Raw genomic sequence first — 23698 nt, 5'->3', positions numbered from 1 at the left:
AGTATCTCTTCGCTAATGGTTATCTTCAAATTCCTAGAGAAGCATTGTATATATATTTAATCTAAATCAGCTGCTGATTTTCTGCAATTTATAATTTTGTATCGTTAACTGTATGCAGATAATCCCAATGTAGTTATATATCCTATTTGTATTACGCAGTTATATGCGTTGCTAATAATCCTGTGGAGGGTTACGCAGCATTCAATTAAAAAACAAACTGTAACAATGATTTACGCGTGGACTTTATCACCGTTACTCTCATAAATAATTATTAATATTCGATCAAGGTCGAACCGCGAAGACGTCGACGCAAACGAGATCGTACTAATAGGATTAAAAATGTTGCGGTGTAATTAAAAAATGTATCGATTATCCCGTGGAAGTCTCGTTAAAAGTATGGTTATTACGCGTCGCGTTGTAAGCACGGTTTGTCACCCTCCGCAGAAAAAATAATCGTACCGTTAATCGGTAGAAAATGAGTAAAAACATATTTCTGTTAGCCGCAGACGCAGACCGTGGTCAGATTAAAACCCTTTCCTTTTAAGCAGAAAATTGGATTATCGGAGGCAAGGGAATATCAAGAAAGGTGACGAGATTAAAAAGTCGTCGCCAGGAAGCACGTAAAGGGTTGGGAAAAAAAGTCCCCGCTGTAAATCTCGTTTCGAGAAAGCGACGCAAATAAATTATACCCTTTTTGCATCGTCGCGAATTTCATTCCAGTTTAATCTATCTTTGATAATCTTGTACGTGTGTCGCGTACCCTTCGTCGATTAGTCTTTCCGCGGGTCTGAAAGTTTGGCTCGCGAACGGGACACGTTGTTAAAAAAAATTCTTCCCTTTAAACGAGATTCTAACATCGTTCATGAAACATACCTCCCGACGCAATCGTATCAATTACGGACGCGTGAGGAGGAATTAAACGTGGCCCCGGGAAAGGAATTTTCTTCAAGTCGACGTTGAATTAGTGCCAGAAGAGTTTGAAGACTGAACGGCTGATGATTTAGTGGCAATAAAGAACACCTGAAATTCAATTCCTCTAAAGGACGTTCTACCGCGTACATTACCCGGCTACGTGCTGCAATTATTTTCTAAACTGCCCCGGATAAAAGATTGCCGCACCTTTTCTTCGAACATCGCCCCTCCAAACTGAATTTCACCGTCATTTTGGAAATTTAAAAAAAAATTCAAACGATAGATACGTAGAAAACTATAACAGATTTATATTGCAAATTTCTTACAATTTTTATTAGCAATTATGATGGCTAGTTTTACTGTTATTAGAGATACTCGTTTCGGAGGTAATAAAAGAGTAGAATGCACCGTGAATTTGGTAAAATTATTCGCCGGCGGAGATACGAGCAGCATTTGGAACGTCTGGTGTACATTACAGCCTGATTATAGAATTTGGAAACGGCTTTTTCATACGCTGGGGAATTAATATTTACGCCGATAACACGAAAGTAACATTTTCGTTGTCCGTAGCTCGATCGTTAACTCTTATTCGGGTCCAGCGTTGGTCAGCTGCGAGCAACTCAGCGCACTAATAATTCAAGAATTTTCTGTTTCGTGGCTGTGGAAGCTGATTAGCCGAACAAACTTTCGCGCGAAAATACTTTCGGCCCGTGGATCGTGTTTGCTCGGTTGACATAAGTCTATGAATTGTTTATACGTTTTAATTGGAATAACGTTGTACCTCTGAATTATATGAAAATAACTTTTTCATCCCATCTTGAACGTTTCAAAAGAAATTTCCAATGTTTCTTCTTAGATTTCGACAATTTACTATAAAGTATTACTTAAAATGGTGGTTATATACCGTGTTTGCCCGGCTGATATTAGTTTATAAATTGTTTATATGTTTTAATTGGAATAACGTACCTCTGAATTATACGAAAATAAGTTTTTCATCCCATCTTGAACGTTTCATATGAAACTCTCAATGTTTCATCTTAGATTTTGATAATTCACTATAAAGTACTAATCAAAATGGTGGTTATGGATCGTGGAAAACTCTATACTTGAGAAAGTAATGACGCAAAGTAGCCTTGCTAAGTACTCGGACAATTTAAAGAGAATTATTAAAAAAAGGCAAGCGAGCATTTCTGTTCCATTATTGCGATCAGCCGTTTATCTTCTCTCGAAAAGAAATTTCTTTCCTCGCGTATCGAAGGATCCATTAAGAGCAAAGACCGCAGTCTGCGCAACAATTTCGTTCGTTCAACAAGCTCAGCTTTATTGACGACGCAAAAAGGTCGTCAGCAGCTTAAACGGAGTCGACGGTACCGTGGCGGAAGCAAGTTTTTAAAACAAACTCTTTTACGTCCCATTCGTTTCACTGTTACCAGGCATGTAGAAACTTGGGCTTTTCTTTAGCTCCGGAACGCGCCTCTTAATAGGGCGCGCTTAACAAGCTGCCATTTAAATAATTGCAAGCTGGCAAAAAACCGTGAACGTTTCCTTCGATTTTTAGCCCTCCCTCGAGGCTTTTACATGCGATTAATTCTCCGAGGCTCCGTCTTCGAGAAGAAACCGCGGTCATTGGCCATATCGTTCGAATTCGATTTGTCGAATCCACGTCCCACATTGTGCAAAAAACGTCTGTAACGAGGACAATCAAGCAAAATATGGCACTTTTCAAAGTAACGAATACCGTTTATGCGACTTGCTATATCATTGGTTAATAGTTCAAGCTATGAGAAATCTTAAAAATTAACAAGAAGAGTACGAACTTGTTGAATCGTAGTTTTATGTCAATTGTTATTCATTCAAATGATTTGAGAGGCAATGAGAATTTATTGAGTCTATCTTCAATGTCTACACATTGGAACACTATTTTTAGTAGCATTAGTATTACTTTCCTGAAATAGTTCAAGAAATGTACTTTCGAAAACGTTAAACGTTTATCAGAAAAGTTTCATAGTTACGGCCAAAAAATTCTAAAAAATTGCCTTTTTTTTCAGCTGTCACTGTGGTTTCCTCCCTTAATATCTGTTTTTTACAAAAATTTGTAAAAATATGTCATATTTTTTTCACAAACACATTTTTAAATAAAAAATATGTTTTAATATGAAAAAATAAACACTTTGTTTTTCTTGTTATTTTTTTGATAGAGAATTATAAAGTGGTAACGACATAAATTCAGTCTTCATGGCTCATAAAACTAAATTCTTCATTAATGATTATTTTTTGTTCAAAATTCTTATATGTTATACTAGTACACATTAAAAAATATCTATACAAGTAAATATGTCTTTTTTCATATACTTTATACATTAAGCAATACTTAAATCCCAGAAACACCTTCACCTATAAAAAAAATAAATGTACTATATAATATACCCCTTTAAATTATGCAATTTTTGTACAAAAAATTTGTTCATGCAATGCATATTTTGGAAGTTATAGAGCTGCACAAGTTACGTGGATCACCCTGTATAACTACATTTACGAGAAGTATGGAAATTACTTAGAGTGCTGTCTTTTTGTCTTAGAGTGTACTTAACAATGCCAAACGAACGAAACCAGAAAAGATGAGCAATTTTTCGTGCTAAACTAAATCGAAAATTATTATTACTCGATCATTCTAACTTAAAAGAATATATTTATCACTTCACCCTGTTCGATAGATGAATTTTGTTCCATTCAGGCTCTGATATCGCTCCGCTGTTATTCGATCGATATTTTAAAATTGCAAATATTTCACAGAATATTTCGTAGACCGTGAAGATAATTTTGTAACAATAGATTCGTGCAGGGAACGGATGCAGCTAGTGGCGAGACAAATCCAATGACACGTCCATTGACGATACGCATCGATTCACGAGCATCGTGTTTTCCTATCGAAATAAGCTCTCGTCGATTCGGTAAGACAGATCTGTTGACATTTCTCGCAGAATCGATGCAATCAGGTATTATTGAAACATCGAGAAGACGAAGAAGTTAGCTTTTTGTCGAGCTCGTAGCAATTTCTTGCTATCGAGATCACTAAACGTATAGACAAGACAACTTATTCGTGTCCATTTCTTTCTATTTATTTGTCTAGAATATTTTTCGTTGCTCGAACGAATTCGAGGAGAAACGTAGCAAACTGGACAAAATTCACAGCTGCTTTCGATCGATCCATAAAACGCGCGGTAGGAATAACGTTAGTATTTAGGTTATTAAACAGTGGAATGATTAAGGAGAAAATAATGATCGGTAGGAGCGGTAGTGGTATTGCGTCTTGGAGAGAAGCGTCACGGAGAAAACTCCAGCCTTTATCGGGACGAGAAATAACGACGGTTGCCGCGATTATTGTTTCGCCTTCGCGTGCAATTAATTTTCAGCGACATTTTTAGTAGCGAGCACCGATTCTACGTGCTGTTGGCTAATCGATTCTAAAACGAGATTTCCACCGGCGATACGTGTCCGGCGTATAAAGAGAACGGGAAAAGCGACGCACGCGTGTGGGTGCAATTTAATCGCACGAACGCGTCCCATATTACACGTTTCGCGAAGAAAACAAATTAGCTATACGGTTTAATGGCCGTTGCCCGGGCGAAATGAGGGAGAATTTACGCGTAAAACAAAGAATACGAGCAGCGTTAAAGAGTGACAAGTGGCTGATGGAAAGCAACGAGAAATTGCATTCATGAAAGCAGTTATCGTTAGATTATTATTCACATAGAATTATATTTATTTATTCGGTTCTCTGATCCTGAATGGAACAGGTGTCAAAGTTTAACAAAATGTCAAAAGCTGCATGGAAGTATTAATTAAAGTAGGATGAAGGGTGGAGAGGTTTTCGTTTAGTGAAAATACACGTGTCTAGAAGCGATGAAATAAGAGGAGTGAAAAGGCAGCAAGAGGAAATGTACGAGCTCGCGTCACTCTACATTTTCCTCTTTGAACTGAATTCTTTATTAATCATACGGTCGACTGTTTCGTCGTTAAATTCGTGCCTCGAATCGCACTGGTCTTGTACGTTTGAACTCGTATAAATCCTGTTATGCGAATGAACATTTCATCCGAACGTGCAGTTTTGAACGAACACGCAATCTTGAAAATTTAGCGGGAAAAACTCCGATCGCTACGTTCTCGATGGACTATTGCAAAATAAACATTACAATTTCGCGTACAGGGTTTCATTTTTGAATCACGAGTTATCGTAGCTTTAATTTTCGCGCAAAAGTGCTCGCGGAAGGATAATAACCATTAATTTTCGTTTTTAATAAAACTTCCTTCCGAGGCATTTAATTTGATTTTAAATTTAAATTCTCGTTACAGTCTAAACGCACGCCACTATTTTAGCGCTGCGTTTTACGAAACGAGCTACTTTCTTAAGAGAACGATAAGTATGCATAATGTTTGTTAATGGTGAATGTAGTTGACCCCTCTCTCATTCACCAAAAAAGTTTCCATTTCTATTTATAATTTTTAGAAATAGAATTCTTGAATCTTTGAAATCTCGATTTTTTATGCAGCTGCTTGTTAGCTTCCCACTTTGAGATTTTTTTTTAGTGGTGGACACAGGGGAAGGAGCTAGGAATTTGATGTTTCTTCATTGACCAAAAAGGTTTCTATTTCTATTTATAAATTTTAGAATTGGAATTCTTGAGTCCTCCAAATATCAAATTTGTATGAAGTTCCTTGTTTACTCCACCCTTTGAGCTTTTCTCTTTTGTTAGTATCAAATACAGGGATAAGAGCTTACAATTTGATGCTCCCTTACTGACCAAAAAAGTTTCTCTCTCTATTTATAAATTTTAGAATTGGAATTCTTGAGTCCTCCAAATATCAAATTTGTATGCAGTTCCTTGTTTACTCCCCCCTTTGAGCTTTTCTATTTTGTTAGTATTAAATACAGGGGGAAGAACTAGGAATTTGATGCTCCCTGATTAACTACAAAGGTTTCTATTTCTATTTATAATTTTTAAAAATGGAATTCTTAAATCTGATATCTAAAATGTGCATAGAGTTCCTTGTTTAGTCCCCCTTTTGTTAGTGATAAACATAAAGGGAGGAGCTAGGAATTTGATACTCGCTCATTGACCAAAAAAGTATCTATCTCCATTTATAATTTTCAGATAAAAATTCTCGAGTCCTCGAAATTTCAAATTTGTTACATTTCAGCTTTCCTTTTCGAGAATTTTTATAAACAAGTGTTTCTTATATAATAACGTCTCTCGCAGGACGGAACGTCTATGCTGATCGTACCTGTTCACCGCGTCCACTCGTCGGCAAATGAAATACCTATTAGTTGGTTGATGAGTTAGAGTTATGGAAACTATATATACTTTCGTGACGGGGCGCAAGATCATTCTTCGCGAAGCCGGAACAAGTTGGTAAATTAACACGTCGAATTCCCGTACACAGGGTCCGTGTGGCCGCCGGAACTTCCGATCGGTTTGGAACTGTGTACAATCCGCAACGAGTTTCCACGCGGCAAACTTTCTTGCCTGGATCGCCTTGGACGCTGACGCGGGGGGGGGGGGGGGGGGGGGGGAGCGAAATAGAACGGGAAACGCAGGATAATCGACGAATCGTGGCCAGGATTTAACGGTTACAATTACCGAGTGTTTGCTGGTTTGTAAATTGCTTCTCTCGACTTCCTTTACAAATTTTTTCTGTCCTCGATGAACTGTCGCAAAATGACAGTGTCCATCTTTTCTGGATTCGAACACCTCCTACGAAGATACGGGAAAACTGTATTTTTTCATCCAGAACGTCCCAGTATAAATATAAATATTTTAACAAATTTATTCCATACACAAATTTCCATATTTTATAAAATATGCTTGGGATAAGAGGAATTAACTGATCTCAAAATAAATGTATTTAAACGTACATATCCACTTTTCTATATAATTTAATGCAACATATATTTTTTCCATTCAGCAGTAGAAATGTTACAAATGGTCGTATTATGGCTGATTAAAAAATATTTGTTTTTATGTATTAATGAGAAAATGAGGCGTCTCGTGGTTAATATTGTATCTCAAACGTTACGATTCAAGAGGGTATAGAAATGGTAAATGAACCTTGGTCGAAGTGTAAGGGAGAAAATGATAGTAAATTTTCTACTAAGCGCAAACCACGTTAGATGTGTGTTGAAACGAAAGGTATAAAGTTGTAACATACGTGTAACGTTGCGTGTTGCGACCATCGCGTCGCCAGGCTAATATAAACTTTACTACTTCCACGTAAGAGTAGGTCTGACAAAGAGTGAGTCATACTACTGGCGTTGTACATGAAATCTTTCGGTGCGCCCGAGCAATTTAAACACGAATTCAATTTCTTTGTATTTTTGCATGTGAAGAACAAGTTCACTGTATTCTGAAACTAAGCACGATCCTGCTATTATTATTATTGCTGTCGAAATATCTTATTCTTTCAAAAATAAAAAAAAGTAAAGTTATCGTATTACTTTTATACTACCGAATGTTTATAATGAATAATCTCGCGAGACTGTGTAATATGTAAATAAAAAATATAAGTATAAAAAGAGAGTTGAAGGTTATTATTGATGGATTACTATTTATTGCTGAATAGTAATCCATCAAACTCTTCACTTCGGCGAATCAACAGATTCAATTTAATGGAAAAGAGGTTTAATACGGAGCGTTAAATTTATTCATCCGGTGGTTTGGAACGTGAATCCAAAAAATTTTACAAATATAACTGACGTTTGAGTTTGATGGATTGCCATTCGATAATAAATAGTAAACCATCGAGAAACGTTCGAGGATCTTTTTATTTTTAAAAGTAAATTTTTATTTCGTATACAAACCGCCGGATAATTGTTAGTTTCGGTTTTAAAAACTGTAATATTAGAGTCAGTCGAAGATACATCTATCGAGGGTGTTATTAACAAAAAAGACGAACGGTAGTTTTGTTAAATAATAATTGTACATATTAAAATGCAAGGAAATGCAAGTCTGTATTACAAAATAGGAAGTTGCTCCAAGAATAGATGCTAGTTTTTTTTTGTTTTTATTTTTGAAGCTAGTGGCACGCCCATTAATATTTCCACAATATTCTACATTGACTTTTTGAATGTTTTGGAAAGTCGTTGGGCTATATTGTTTCGAATATCGAGGAGTACCGCAGTTATCTTTAAGCAAATTTATGCCGTTGTATTCATGAATTAATTTAAATTCATTTGTATCGGCCTCACAATAAGTCGAACCAGTTAATCGGACATTTTTATGATTCGATGCACCGAAGGACGCAATTTAAATATTATTTTTCTGCCTCGTTCTCTGATACATCCAGTCCCGTTTCACTGCGGCATTTTCGAGTGCACGTCGAATTTCTCTTTTCAGATCCCGTGGAATCGTTGCATCGTGTGTTTTCATTGACGTTGCCTTTCCGGTTCATCAGCGTTCGACCTAAAAAAATTCCATGGCACTCGTCATTTGCATTTGCCAAACTCGGGTCCATCTATGATTCGCTCGTGGCTACTTTAAATCGAAACCTTCGTACGAGCGAAATTTTTCAAACACGATATTAAACTGACCTTTACAAATAAAAAATAAAATATATCACTTAAATAACTCGATTGTCTTTAATATAATGATAATTTTGCGATGAGTGGAGGCACATACGAAGGTTGAACCTACTTTTTTAAATATAACGAAGCAGTAACTTTTATTTGAAGCATTTTATTATAGGAGCTTTAGTTTGATAATGCTTTTCTTTACATACTTATACTGTCTTTATTAGTGGAAATGTTCAAGATGGTAATCTTGAAAAACAACACTGCATCAGAGAGCAGGCACTTTTTATACCTTCTTGCATGAGAACTAACAGCGAGAGAAGGCGCGAGAGATTTTCAGAATATCTTGAAGCATACCTCACAATGATCTGAGAATTTCTAAATTCGTACCTGTGTCCCTCGATATCATAAACACTAAAGCTCCCATAAAAAAGAACGCTTCAGATAAAAGTTACTCCATCTTTTACGCAGAATCAGATTCTGGAATAAAAGGTATAACATTTGACCTTCGTACGTCCTCTACGCTTCCACCCATTACAAAATTATTATCGCTATATTACGCACCCCTTGAAGCCACGCAACTTTTGTTCGAAACTTTTTTCCGTATTGTTAAAAACAACCGAGTTATTCAGGTGACCTGTTTCGAATGCCCCACCCCATATACATTGGTTGAAAAATATATTTCTACCGACGAGACTCGATGTAAATATTTGCAGCTGTATAATTTTACATTTCGTTATGGAAAAATATTTAAAATGTATCTCGAATAATCCTTTCGAGCGTGATACTAAATTGTAAAACAACGCTTCTTTGCGTCCGCTCGAGCTATTGTTTCTGTTTTTAAAGAAGAAAGCGATGCCCTTTTCGTGTCACGTTGCTTCAGCATTTTTCATTCGACGGAAATCGTGTAATTTGATATGAAATAGGCTGCGTACGCAAAAGGCACGAGGAGTTTCGAACCGGGCTTCAATACATAATAGAGTTTCAGTGAAGTGCATCGTCGAGTGCAATACTCGAGATTCGAATTCGTGACAGATCCTCGAAACACTTCCTTCCGGAAGGACGAGGGCGAGTTCCGTGATAAAGATTTGCAATTCCGTCTACCCGGCGTCGTTCTTTTTATTCCGACGTCTTCCTTCGCGCGACGTCCGCTGCGAATTTGAAATCTGCCGGACACGCTGGAAGAAGTTTCGCGGTCGGCGGAACTTTCTGCCCGCTCTTTTTCATCGTGACCGGTATTATGCGACGCCTCCGAAGTTGACGTTCTCGCGTTCACCCGTTGGCGGATCTCCGGTCGTCCGGAATTAGGCGTTGTTGGACGAATAGCACCGAAAAACGACGCTGCTGACAATCGTCTGTTAAATCGTTCCCTCAATTTCGAGGGTAAACAACGTGGCGCTTTAACGACTTAACAGAACCTTGGAATAATAGGCAGAATTTTTATATTGTAAGAAGTGTATACAGGGTGTTCGGCTATTCCTGGGAGAAATTTTAATCAGAGATTCTAGAGGCCACAATAAGACGAAAATCAAGAATACTAATTTGTTGATCGAGGCTTCGTTAAAAAGTTTTGATCGCAAAATTTTTCGACAAAATTAAAAAATTTCAAATCATTCTGAAAAAATTATTTTTGGTTGCGGGGGTCAATTACAATCATTTTTGGTGAATAGACATATCTTCGAAATCCTACGCAGATTCGAGAAAAAAATTCATTACTGAAAATATACTGTCTGACCATACCATTGATATGTTTCACTGAAATTTCATGCGTACCTTTAAAACATCATAACTTCTGAACGGATTGGAGGATTTCAATGTTTAAAAAAGCAAACAACGCGTATTTTAGTGAAGAATATGTAGAAATTGCAAAAATATTCGAAAAGTTGATCCTTAACTCCGAAAAATAAGAAAAATCCCATAAAAATGGTCTAATTTTCAAACGTCCATAACTCCAACAATAGCAAATATATTTCAATGAAACTTTTTTCTGGACTAAAGCTTATTGATACCTACGAAAAAGTATTAGACAACTTTTCTGTAGGGCGTCAAACAAATTTATTAAAAATGAAAAACGAATTTTTAAGAAAAATCGACAGGGGATAGCTGCCTAAATTTTTCGACAAAAAGAAGAATTTCAAATCGTTCTAAAAAAATTATTTTCAGTTGTGGGAGTTACTTATAATCATATTTGGTGAATAGACATACCCCCGAAATCCTACTCAGTTTCGAGAAAAAAATTCGAGGAGATGTGAAATGTTTCGACAAAATTAAAAAATTTCAAATCGTTCTAAAAAAATTATATTTGGTTGCGGGAGCCAATTACAATAATTTTTGGTCAACAGACATACCCCCGAATTCCTACTCAGTTTCGAGAAAAAAATTCCTTACCGAAAATATAATTTCTGGCCAGATGTGTCTGCCCAAATTTTCATGCGAATCTTTAAAACGTCATAACTTCTGAACGGATTCGAGGATTTCAATGTTTAAAAAAGCAAACAACGCGTATTTTAGTGAAGAATATGTACAAATCGCAAAAATATTCGAAAAGTTGGTCCTTGACACCGCAAAATGAGAAAAACCCCATAAAAATGGTCCAATTTTCAAACAGCCGCAACTCCTACAATAGTGAATATATTTCAATGAAACTTTTTTCTGAAGTAGAGATCATGGGTACCTACAAAAAAGTATTAGACAATTTTTCTGTAGGGCGTCAAACAAAATTACTAAAAATGAAAAACGAATTTTTAAGAAAAATCGACAGTAGGTGCTGAAATTTTCCGGCAAAATTAAAAAATTTCAAATCGTTCTAAAAAAATTATTTTTGATCCCGGGGGTCAATTACAATCATTTTTGTTGAATACACATACTCCCGAAATCCTTCGCACTGGCGAGAAAAAAATTCATGAAGGTGGACAAATTTTTTACCGAAATTGAAAACTTTCAAATTATTCTGAAAAAATTATTTTTGTTTGCAGGGGTCAATTACAATCATATTTGGTGAATAGATATATCTCCGAGATCCTACGTACTTTCGAGAAAAAAAATTCTTTACTGAAAATATAATATGTATCATTATGCGTATATTTCATGCGTATGTTCAAAACATCATAACTTCTGGACGAATTGAAGGATTTTAAGGTTTCAAAATGCAGACAATGCATATTAATGGGGATCTAGAGTCCCAGAAAAATATGCTGTAAAAATACATTGAAATCTCAAAGATATGAGGGTATACGTAGTAAAACAGTAAAGCGTACCATATGGTCCTGTTGAAGAAACTACTATCATTCCTGGTGTATCAACAGAACTATAAGAAACGCGAATAAAACATTCAAGTTGTCATTTGTGTTTCATAAAGAAACATATCTTTCAAATTTGCCAAAAGTATAATAAAAATGAATGCAAAGAACATTAAAAAATAATTTGTAGAGACTTTAAAATAAAGGATCATTGTATACTGTGTGCTTAACATTAATCGTAAATTAATCTCGCCTACTTTAGTTTTCAAATTGTTAATATCTTCATGTATTTCTAAACTTACTAGACTATAAAACAATTGGCATTTTAAAGAATCAGTTGGATGGTAAATAGAAGAAAGATGACTTTATGAATTCACATGCGAGGCCCAACGACTAACCTAAGATCGAGAGTCCAACTTAAGGGTTAAATAATATAGTTTATATCGTTCAGTTTAAAGCGTCCGAATCATTAGAATTTTTCGTCAAGAACAATAAAATCCACTGTTTACGATTACAAACTGAAGATTATAATCGACAACAATAACGTTTGGAAGTGCAAACACTTTATTTGACAGAGGAACGAGGAACTGGCGCGACGAAAGAAGTTTGTTACGCGCTCCCATCGAACGGTTCGATCATAAAGGGCGTAAGAAGGAGAACAATACAATTCCATTAAACGGTGAGCCTCTGTGCGAGCGTTTTCCGTACGCAAAAGCGCGCAGTGTGCTCGAAACGCGGCCGCACGGACACACCCTGTACCACGATACGCTCGTAAAACCACCCTGTATCGTTTCGCTCATTAACTCGCCTCAACAATGACCGTGGGTGTCGCCGTAGTACGTCGAGACCCTTTCAGCTCCCGCCTATCCACACCCTTCTGGTGTACGTGCGCGCGTGGGTGTGGGTTCTGGCCGTTACTGCGCATGCGCGGCGACCACCGAGTGAAACGGTTCGCGCGTAAAATCGCGCTGAGCAGCGGCAGTCAGTCGCGCGTAACACGCCGCGGGGTGCGGTTCGTCTCTGCTCGTCCGTCGCTCGTTATCTCGAGACGCTCGACGTCCTTTCCCGATACTCTTCCCCGTTTCTTCTCTGGTTTATCTCCTTCTCTCGACTCGTTCTCGCGTATCGGTCCCGCTCGCGGCGGCGTACGCTGTTCAGTATGCGACGCGCGTGACGATAACGATAACCAAGAATGTGTTTTACTGGAGACCTGCGTGCCATCCTGCTGCTGGCACTGACACTGTGGCAGAGCCCCGGCGACGTTCGAGCGAAGAACGATAACTGTGAGTAATATCACGCTGACGCTATGTTACCCGGTTCCGTTTTCGTTTCTCTTTTTGCTCGACAAGTGGTTGCGAGAACGATGTCGCCCGGCGTGTCGCTTCTGGGCTGCGCGCGATTCCTGGACGGACGGTTGCTACATCGGGTGTGCCAGGATAATACGTCCACGACCAATCCTTGCGAACGGGGACACGCTTTTCGCGACTTGAGACTCTCTGTAATCGCGTTGCAACTGTAAAATTTTATTCGGAGAATATTACCTTGTATTCGATTCTAGTCTGTTACTAATTGCAGGAATGAAAGATATTGGCTTCTCTAAAACAGGAATTAAAAGTTTTTGTGATACCTGCAAAAGAGATATTTTTTAATGCCATGTGACTTTGTGTGACAGATTTTAAAGAGTGATAGAAACTGTTGTTTATAATTTGTTGGCCAGTGTAATCAATCACACTGGATCGGTAGCATTTTATTCCAAGAGCAATAAAATTTTAATGGAAATTAATTATTTTCTCCCCATAAAAATTTACAATCTGCCCACGAGCAACGAGTAAATTGGTTAATAATAGGCGTCAATTATACCAATCATTCCATTTGGAGCCTCTGTGATGATTTGTGTTTATTCGACTCGTTTATTTTCGCCTTCCAACATTTTTCTCCCAAGTATAATATGCTTTTCGATGTATAAACTCCGTGCAATAACGACACGAGACAAATATACCCTAGGAGACAATGTTTATCAGGAAACCGGAAGTAGTCGAGACCATCTATCTAGGTCACGAAAGTCGTGTGCCAGCGAAGGAATTACAATTCAAAATTAAGAAAAACACAAGGATAACAACGAAGGTTCAATTTGTTCGAATTACAATCTTTTTAAATGAAATATCCAGAATTGCGAGGGCCGTGAAAAATTTATTCACAGTCATTGAGATCTGTAATAACATACGAATATATTCGTTTACAGCTGGTCAATCGTTAGAATTCGAAGCTCGCGAAATTAATACGCCTGAGCGTAAAATCGTTGTCGCGTTTACGCGTCGGAGACGGGTTTTCACGGATCTCGTAGAGTCTGGCCAGCCATTGTATTTACTCGAACAAAGCCGGTCTAAGCGCTTCTTTCTATCTATAGCGATTAAACATGCTTCCTCCGTGTGCATTATCGCGTCGCGTAATTCCGTAAAGGCGCGTTAAGCGAGAAAACAGTCGGAGCTGGATAGATTAACGGGGGTGATCCGGGCGTTCCCGTTGTACGCGAATTTCGCTCGCGCATTGCTGTCGAGATTACGGTATTTCCTAGTCGCCGTGGCCGTTTTGGCCCATGGTAGCCATAAGCCAATCCCGGGCGCGATCTATTCAGCAAGATTTACGGCGGCATTCGCGACGAATACGGCGCAGGGCGACGCCGAGATATTTGTAAGCGCATTTGCATGTATGATTATCCCGTGGCAGCGTCGATGCAACGGCTAAAATATTCGACCACCGGCTCGCCTAGATCGGATCGTTGGAATTGCAGGTGCTCCGGGAACGCAAATATTGTTCGTCGAAACGTCCCGATTCCGGATGAAAGATGCGCAGAAATAAAAGGGTTTTCGAGCGAAGGGAACGATTGTTGTCTTTCTGTCGGGGTCCCCCCTCGTGATTGCGCCTCTTGTCGGATCAATGGCGACTGTTTTCAACTTTCCTTTCCATTACCGTGGCTTACGAAACTGGGATAGTACGGTTTCGTTTCGCTTTGACGCTTAACGCGTCCAGTACGATGTTTGAATTATGAGGGTTGTACGATAAATCCTTAGAAAATTCAAGACCTGGCGCTCGTAGCATCGAAAATGGTTTGTTTTTAGTAAGCATCACGGCTCACTAGACAGCTGTCAAAGTCTCATATCCACTACATTGTTTCATTTTTATTGTCGATCGAAGCAAGGAACTTCCTAAAATAATGCAGGGGTGCACTGTGCAGTTTCGATGACCAAAATCATGGAATTAAAGTTCGAATTATTACAACATCCATCGTATTTGGCCACCAGTGACTTTTTTTAATTTTCAAACGATTTTAGATAGCTTAAAAAAGCTGGAGAAACGATTGGAAAAATGTATGGAGTTGAATGATTATGTTGAAAAGTAAAAGAAAATCTACCTAAAATAATTTGTTTTTTCTACCTTTTTCTAAGGACTTATTGAACGACCCTCGTAATATGCGGACGCTATCGATGGATTTAAACATTATTCGTAGACGCTTTTTTTGATGAATCTGACAACTGTTAAAATACAGGGTATTCGGCTATCCTTAGGAAAAAATTTATTGGGAGATTCTAGAGGCCAAAATAAGACGAAAATCAAGAATATCAATTTCTTGATTGAGACTTCGTTAAAGAGTTATTAAAAAATTAAATTAAAAAATTTCAAATCATTCTGAAAAAATTATATTTGGTTGCGTGGGTCACTTATAATCATTTTTGGTGAATAGACGTATCTCCGAAATCTTACGCAATTTCGAGAAAAAAATTCATTATCAAAACTTTCATGTCTGACCATACGATTGACATGTTTCACTGAAATTTCTTGCGTATCTTTAAAACATCATAACTTCTGAACGGATTGGAGGATTTTAATGTTTAAAAAGTCAAATGACGCGTATTTTAGTGTGGAATATGTAGAAATTATAAAAATATTGAAAAAGTTGTTCCTTGACCCCGTAAAATGAGAAAAACCCCATAAAAATGGTTCAAATTTCAAACGTCCATAACTCCTAAAATAGCAAATATATTTCAATGAAACTTTTTTTTGGACTAGAGCTTATAGATACCTACAAAAAAGTATTAGACAACTTTTCCGTAGCGCGTTAAATAAATTTATTAAAAATCAAAAATAAATTTTAAAAAAAAGTCGACAGGGGGTAACTACTGAAATTTTTCGGCGAAAGAAAATTTTTTAAATCATTTTGAAAAAATTATTTTTGGTTGCGAGAGTCAATTACAAGCACTTTCAGTAAATAGACATACCCTCGAAATCCTACTCAGTTTCGAGAAAAAAAATCGAGTTGGTGTTGAAATTATTCGGTGAAATTAAAAAATTTAAAATCGTTCTGGAAAAAATATTTTCAGCTGCAGGGGCCAATTACATGCATTTTTGGTCAAAAGACAAACCCCCGAAATCCTACGCAGTTTCGAGATAAAAAATCGAGTAAGTGCTGAAAGTTTTGGGTGGAAAAAAAGAAATTCGAATCCTCTTGGAAAAATTACTTTTGGTTGCGGGGGTCAATTACAATCATTTTTAGTGAATAGACATACCCCAAAAATCTTCGTATTTGCGAGAAAAAAATTCAGTATGGTCGGAACTTTAAACGTTAATAACTTCTTAACGAAGCCTCCATCAACAAATTGATATTCTTGATTTTCGTCTTATTTTGCTATTAAAATTTTTCCCAGGGGTGGCTGAACACCCTGTATATACAGTACTCGATGTTAAATTGAGAGGGGAAACCACTGTGACGGATTGAAAAAATCGAAATTTTCTTTTTTTATTTCTTTTCAATGTTTGAGGAGTTTATGAATGACCTCTTACAATATTAAAATAAAATTCGCAAAAATGACAAAGTTACAGAAGATTTAGTAGATGTTGAACATGTAATATGCGTAACGTTTGAAACTAATTGCTCTTTATTTCTTTACTTTGAAACTCTTTTATCATTTTATGGATTCATACATTGCTGGCCAATATTCTAAGTTTGCTTCATTTTTGTCTCGTTTATTGTGATAACCAGAACTATTGTCTTTCCTTTTGCAGTATTACGTAAAAATATACGAAAGATAAAGCTATGATAAAGAATTTTGCAATATTTACATAAAGAATGACTTGTTAACCTTTTTACGAATAATGCTGTTTGCAGAATGGACAGAAGTATAAATTCATTTATAAGAAAACGTTTAATCAAAATGGAAATTGTTTGCAATTATTACTTAATGTGTACTGTTTAAGAAAATTGCATTATTTCTTGTTTCACAACTCGCAGTAAGAAATTACACGTCCGCTCGTGAGGCCTCTCATGCTGGTTCTCATTATAATAATTAATATTTGCATACGAAATTTTTACAAGAAGTAGTTCAAGAAATGTACTTTCGAAAACATTAAACATTTATGAGAAAAAGTTTCATAGTTACGCCTAAAAAATTCTTGAAAATTGCCTTTATTTTCAGCCGTCATAGTGGTTTGAAACGAACGTTTGTACACGTTAATATATTCGATTAATATAATGTATTAAATTTAAGATAAGAGTCTTTGAGTGATAAAGGCAAGTGAAGCTATCAATCTACGCCCAGAATATACAGAGATATCGCTATGCAAGAAATAAACAGTATTTGTCGAGTTAGAAAATATTATTGGATAAGACCTTTGCAAGTTGATCTAAACTCTGGAAAGTTATTGAATATCACGAATTTAGCCTAGTTTCTGGAACATGTGCATTTATAGATTAAATAGGTCGTCTAGTGTGCATCGACTCAATACTGTATTGGAGTTTAGTGCTTTATTGCAAATAGATTTGAATTAAAGTGTCACAGTTGAAACAGGGTTGCTTATGGTTAAATGGAACTGTTTATAACATAGCGTCCAGTAGTATCGGATAAATAATTTTTCTTTTCAAGAAATTATTCATGATATTAAAGTATCCAGATAAATGCGATACAATATAGAATTTTCGAGTTTCGGTGAAACAAGTTGAATTAGTTGATTAAATCTATTTCTTTATAAAATATTCATAAACTGAGACATATTGGAAATAAAATTAAAAGTTAATTATTTGAGATATAAGGAGTCATCGGTTCTATGCTTCCGAGTACTGAAAAATATTGAAATCTAAATATAATAGTTTATCGTTCACAATTTTAAATCAGTTTTTCTTACATTAGTTCCTATTATTTGTCTTCCTGTATTTAATTATTTAGGTTGTGTTACCAAAACGAACTCTGATAGAATAAAGAAACAAATTACTATACGATGTTATAAATATTTTATATTCATATTTTAGTAAAAAAATTACACGGTTATAATTTAACGAAGTTTAGTTACTAAATTAATTTTAAATATATTTCTCTCACTTGTTCTTTAATTAATTGTAAATAGTTGTCAGGAAGTATCTAATATATATTAAGCTTTTCTTTTTCCTTCGAGTTAGTTAATTCAAGATAATGAATGAAAACTTTTTTCGTTGAATAATTCTTGTTACTTCAATAACCATGTAACATCGTAAAATATCTTCATTAATCTCTGCGAACTTTAAATAACGTTCATTTAAAATATAATCGATCTAGTTCCTCGATTTTAACTTTTTATTAACTTTCATTTATTTTCTGCTCGGTAAGTCGCGTGATCAAAGGATGAAGTTTCGAGTAAAATTGTTTAAAATTTTTTAAATTTAAGTACTAAATTAGAATAAGTAAATAAGAAAACAATAATGTTGAATCTTGAGAAGTTTTTACAATTTTATTTAGACTTATTTCACATTGCATCGTTACTATAATAGATATTGTACACGAATATTTAATTTTTTACATTAATGCGAGCAATTGGCGAATTGAAAGAAGGGTTCCGTAGGGACTGAACGAAATACAAACAGCGCAGGAGTAATTTCTGTCTAGTTGCAAGTCTTGCTAAGGCAGACTAAAAGGTATGGCTCGATACGACTCTTAAATCCTTCCAGGACTGATCTTTCTTTCTCTCTACAATAGTGTGTCTAAGGATTGAAACGACGACTGTTCCATGTGACAAAAGAGACCAGCGTAGCATTCAGAAACGAAGTCATTCAGCCATAGAAACATTTTTAAGAAAAGGAAAGTGTTTTAAACGGTCTCCGCACAATCAAATAACAATAAGAATAACAGAAATTTTTTAACGCGTACTCAGAGCTACGAGGGCCCAAGAATTGTCACATTTTTTTACAAAAAAACATTAATAACTTTCGTATGGCCTCCACGCGTTTATTTACGAAAGAAAAAATTACAGGAATTCATGCATCCCTTAAAACTATTTAATTTTTGTCTTAAATAAGAGTCCCTGAGACACTGTACATAATTTTGTCGTTCGAATAACTGACATTAAATTTTGTAAATAAGTAATGGTGAAAGATTGAACGAATGTAGTCGTTTACCTTTTATAGACTTGACCGAAATTGGCCGGAAACATGCATAAAGATGAGTCAAGTATGTTTTCACATAATCTATCTTATATTTAAATGTTACTAAAACCTTTTTAAGGCTCTGTTTTTAGAGGAAAAAGTAAATATTTCTACCCTACATTTCATCGATCGAACGTTGTAAATGCAAGCTTTCGCAGTATTTAACGGCCGGAGAATAAATCAATGGTAGCAGATGACAGAGTTAGGTAAATTTTATTCACGATTAACGAATAAAATATTTAGATTAATTCTGAAACTAATTTAGCCTGTTTTTTTTTACAAATTTTTTTACAAATGGAACGTACAGTAAAAATATAAGAAATTCATTATTTATTTCTCCATTTTGTACAATTATTTTCTTTGAATGTTCCATTTAAATTATAAAAATCTTAATCAGTGGTGTTATGGTGGGCAATGTATAAAAAATATTGAAATACGCGCAGTGTCTTATACTTTTATCCACTTAAATGCAGGTTAGTTTCCGAACAAATCGAAAATAGTTTGAAAGTTCTTTTTATTAACGGAATTTTGAATGAGTACAAATATCTGAATGTTCTAAAAGAAAATTTGAAACTAAGTGCAATTAACCCTAATTGTACAGGTGTTTTTATAATTTAAATAAAAATTTCAAATCGTTCTGGAAAAAAATATTTTTGGGGTCCATTGTAATCATTTTTGGTGAATAAGTATACCCTCGAAATTTTTAATAGAAATCGACAAGCGGTAGTGTCTAAATTTTTCGGCGAAATTGAAATGTTTCAAATCGTTGTGGAAAAATTATTTTCGATTACAGGGGTCAATTAGAATCATTTTTGGCCAATAAATATACCCTCGAAATCCTATGCACTATCGAGGAAAAAATTCGTGTAGATGAACAAATTTTATTAATAATTTTGTTAATAACTTTTCAATGAAGCCTCAATCAACAAATTGGTATTCTCGATTTTCGTCTTATTTTTACCTCTAGAATCTCTCGTTAAAATTTTTCCCAGGGTTGACCGAATACCATGTTCTGACGAATATACAGGGTGTCCCGTAGTATGTGGGACCTACTCCAGGACTACTTTGGAGACATGAAAGCAATAAAAAAAATTCATATGAACATACGTCCTATTCGACCTTGTTTTCTAGCTATGACGAGTTGTATGTTGGTACGATTATAATTATTTCTATATTAATGAATACTTGATGTCAAGTTTCACAATCATAAGGCTACTCACTCGTCATCTTATGTATTAAAATCAACACATATTTACAATTACGAAGTATTCATAAAACAAATCTATTCTTTTTTGTGGCCATTCCTTGTACGAACAAATTTAAACAAAATTAAATAGTATTGGTTTGACAAATTATTTGGAATTAAATCGTACGTCAAGGGGTTAAAGAAGAAACTCTCCATACCTCGAAAACAAAATCGAATATTACGTATGTTTATATGAACTTTGTTTATTGTTTTCATGTGTAAAATCTAATCCTGAAGTGGGTTCTATATGCTACGGGACACCTTGCATTCACACTCGTCGCTCTTGTCTGATAAAATGGATCAAGCATAACATTTGAGCGCCAGTAGAAGTACGAGGGTCGTTCAATAAGTCCTTAGAAAAAGATAGAAAAAACAAATTATTTTAGGCAGATTGTTTTTTATTTCTCAACGCAATCTCCTTTTAGCTCTATACACTTTTCCAAGCGTTTCTCCAACTTTGTTAAGCCATCTAAAGTCGTTTGGAAATAAAAAAAAGTCACTGGGGGCCAAATCCGGCGAATACGGTGGCTGTTGTGATAATTCCAACTTTAATTCCATGATTTTGGCCATCAAAACTGCACAGTGCACCCGTGCATTATCTTAGGAAGTTTCTTGCTTCGATCGACAATAAAAATGAAGCCATGTGATGGATATAACTGAGTCTTTGACAGCTGTCTAGTGAGTGATGATGCTTACTAAAAACAAACCATTTTCGATGCTATGACCGCCAGGTCTTGGATTTTCTGACTCATTGAACGACCCCCAGTATATGCATTCGCTGTAAGCCTTAATCACGATTAACAGAATAACGTCGCGATCGGATGTATTTCTCTCTGTCGATTTAACCGGACGGTCCGTTTCCTCGGCGTCGATCGTCGTAAAGTTTTTAAGAGCATCCCCCGTTATGCAGCGATAACATTGTTTCAGCGTTGCTCGGTCGTCGCTGCTCGTCGGGCTGATAAAATCGACGTCGGGGCCGGTTCGAAAGAAAAGTTTCTTGGCGCGGCTCGAAGCCCCCGCGAACCGAAGTAGTGCTCGGAGCCAAAGTGCTCGCAACTTAATATGATAGCGCTCGGTTTGCCGCTCAGACGAGCCGTGGCTGCGCTCGAAGAGAGAGTAATATTGATCGACGGAGCGGGCTTACATTGTCCCAAGAGGGAGCGAGCAGAGCAGAAAGGGAGGGTCGCGTTCGAGGGTGCCAGAGGGCGGAAGGGCGGGAGGAGGGGCAGGAGGGGCGGCGGCGGCGGTGGTTGCTGGAGGGTCGTAGGGCCAACGCGCACGACCATGGCCAAAAGGGTGCCTGGCTGGCTGCTTGCCTTTCTTCCTCCCTTCTTTCCGCCAGTGCCGCTCTTTCTGCGCGTCCCGTTTTCCTTTTTCCTTCTATTTCCCTTTCCTTGCTGTTTCCTACGTCGCCCCCGTGCCTCCCTCGTCTCACCCGGTTTGTTTTGCACGCGACTTTTCGTGGAACCCGAAGTTCTTTGTTGTTCCGTCTCAAAGTTCCCTTTTCAAAGGCCGTTTCTTCGTACGGCGCGCGACCGATTTAATTTTTTTTTTTTTTTCTTTTGCTTCCCCTTTGTTCTTGCTCGCTCCGTCTTTCTTTCACCCCGTACGCTTCCCGTCACGGTTTTTATTACACATCCCCGGAACTTTCGTCATCTTTATTTGCTTTCTGGAAATTTAATAGTCCCGTTCCTACAGTTGCCATCGCCGCGTAAGGGACTCCTCGTTCTGTCCTTCGCCGCGAGGAGGAGCACAGTGACTTTCACGGAACGGTTCCTCCGCGATTCGACGCTGGCTCGACGTTTCGAATTTACGCGTCTCTCCTGCGTCATTAATATCGGCAAATACCATATTTCTGCGACGACAATGCGTCCCCCCCTTCCCCGCGTGCTCGTGAATTATGGTTAACTACGCGTGTCCGTCGACTGTGCGAATTTAGCATAGTATAGCGCCGCGACTAATAACTCTGACGAATGTACGCGTTTGTTTGATCGCGTTTTGAAACACTCCGACTCCACTCCCTACAGTGTTCGAAAACGGCGATTTAGAAGAAGTCCAAGTTTTTACCATCTTCAATCATTTTACTTTTGGTATCATTAACCCCTTGACTTACGATTTAATTCCAAATAATTTTTCAAACGTATTCTACTTAATTTTGTTTATATTTGTTCGTACAAGGAATGGCCACCAAAAAAGAATAGATTTGTTTTATGAATAATTCGTAATTGTAAATATGTGTTGGTTTTATTACATAAGATGACGAGTGAGTAACTTTATGAGCGTGAAATTTGACATCAAGAATTTATAACGAGTCAGAATTGTCACTGTTCGACAAGAGGTTAATACACCGTATTTGTTCACTAATAGAGACATAATAGGAGATTCTAGAGGTCAAAATAAGACGAAAATCAAGAATACTAATTTGTTGATGGAGGCTTCGTTAAAAAGTTATTAACGTTTAAAGTTCCGTTCGTACTGAATTTTTTTCTAGAAAGGGAGTAGGATTTCGGGGGTAGGTCTATTCACCAAAAATTATTGTAATTGACCCCCGTAACCGAAAATAATTTTTCCAGAATGATTTGAAACATTTCAATTTCGCCGAAAAATTTAGGCACCTACTACCCCCTGTCGATTTTTCTTAAAAATTAGTTTTTGATTTTTGATAGTTTTATTTGACGCCCTACAGAAAAGTTGTCTAATACTTTTTTGTAGGTACCCATGAGCTCTATTTCAGAAAAAAGTTTCATTTAAATATATTCACTATCGTAGGAGTTATGGCTGTTTGAAATTTGAACCATTTTGATGGGGTTTTTCTCATTTTACGGGGTCAAAGAACAACTTTTTCAATATTTTTATAATTTCTACATATTCTACACTAAAATACGCGTCGTTTGACTTTTTAAACATTAAAATCGTCCAATCCGTTCAGAAGTTATGACGTTTTAAAGATTCACATGAAAATTTGGGCAGACATTCTGGCCAGAAATTATATTTTCAGTAAACAATTTTTTTCTCAAAAATGCGTGGAATTTCGTGGGTATGTGTAATGACCAAAAATGATTGTAATTGCCCACTGTAACTAAATATAATTTTTTTAGAACGATTTGAAATTTTTTAATTTCGTCTAAAAATTTCAGTACCTATTCGAATTTTTTTCTCGAAAGTGGGTAGGATTTCAGGGGTATGTCTATTGATCAAAAATGATTGTAATTCTGCCCCGTAGCCGAAAATAATTTTTTCAGAACGATCTGAAACATTTCAATTTCGCCGAAAAATTCAGACCCCTGTCG

The 23698-nt window shown here is 36.5% G+C and overlaps 1 protein-coding gene across 5 annotated transcripts in view; it reads left to right on the top strand.

The window, feature by feature from the left end:
• Nucleotides 1-23698, top strand: part of LOC143348048 (uncharacterized) — a 271690-nt gene that overhangs the window by 118867 nt on the left and 129125 nt on the right. Inside the window, exon 1 of one of the 5 annotated variants that reach the window (XM_076777833.1) lies at nucleotides 12718-12998. The exons of the other annotated variants lie outside the window; for them this stretch is intronic. Coding sequence (XP_076633948.1) covers nucleotides 12908-12998 — 91 coding nt within the window. The 5' untranslated portion in view covers nucleotides 12718-12907. Of the gene's footprint in view, nucleotides 1-12717; nucleotides 12999-23698 lie in introns of those variants that run through there. 5 annotated transcript variants of the gene reach the window in all.

This window comes from Colletes latitarsis, chromosome 11, assembly GCF_051014445.1.
Source record: "Colletes latitarsis isolate SP2378_abdomen chromosome 11, iyColLati1, whole genome shotgun sequence".
Classification (NCBI taxonomy): domain Eukaryota; kingdom Metazoa; phylum Arthropoda; class Insecta; order Hymenoptera; family Colletidae; genus Colletes; species Colletes latitarsis.
This window is presented reverse-complemented; position numbering and strand designations above follow the sequence as displayed.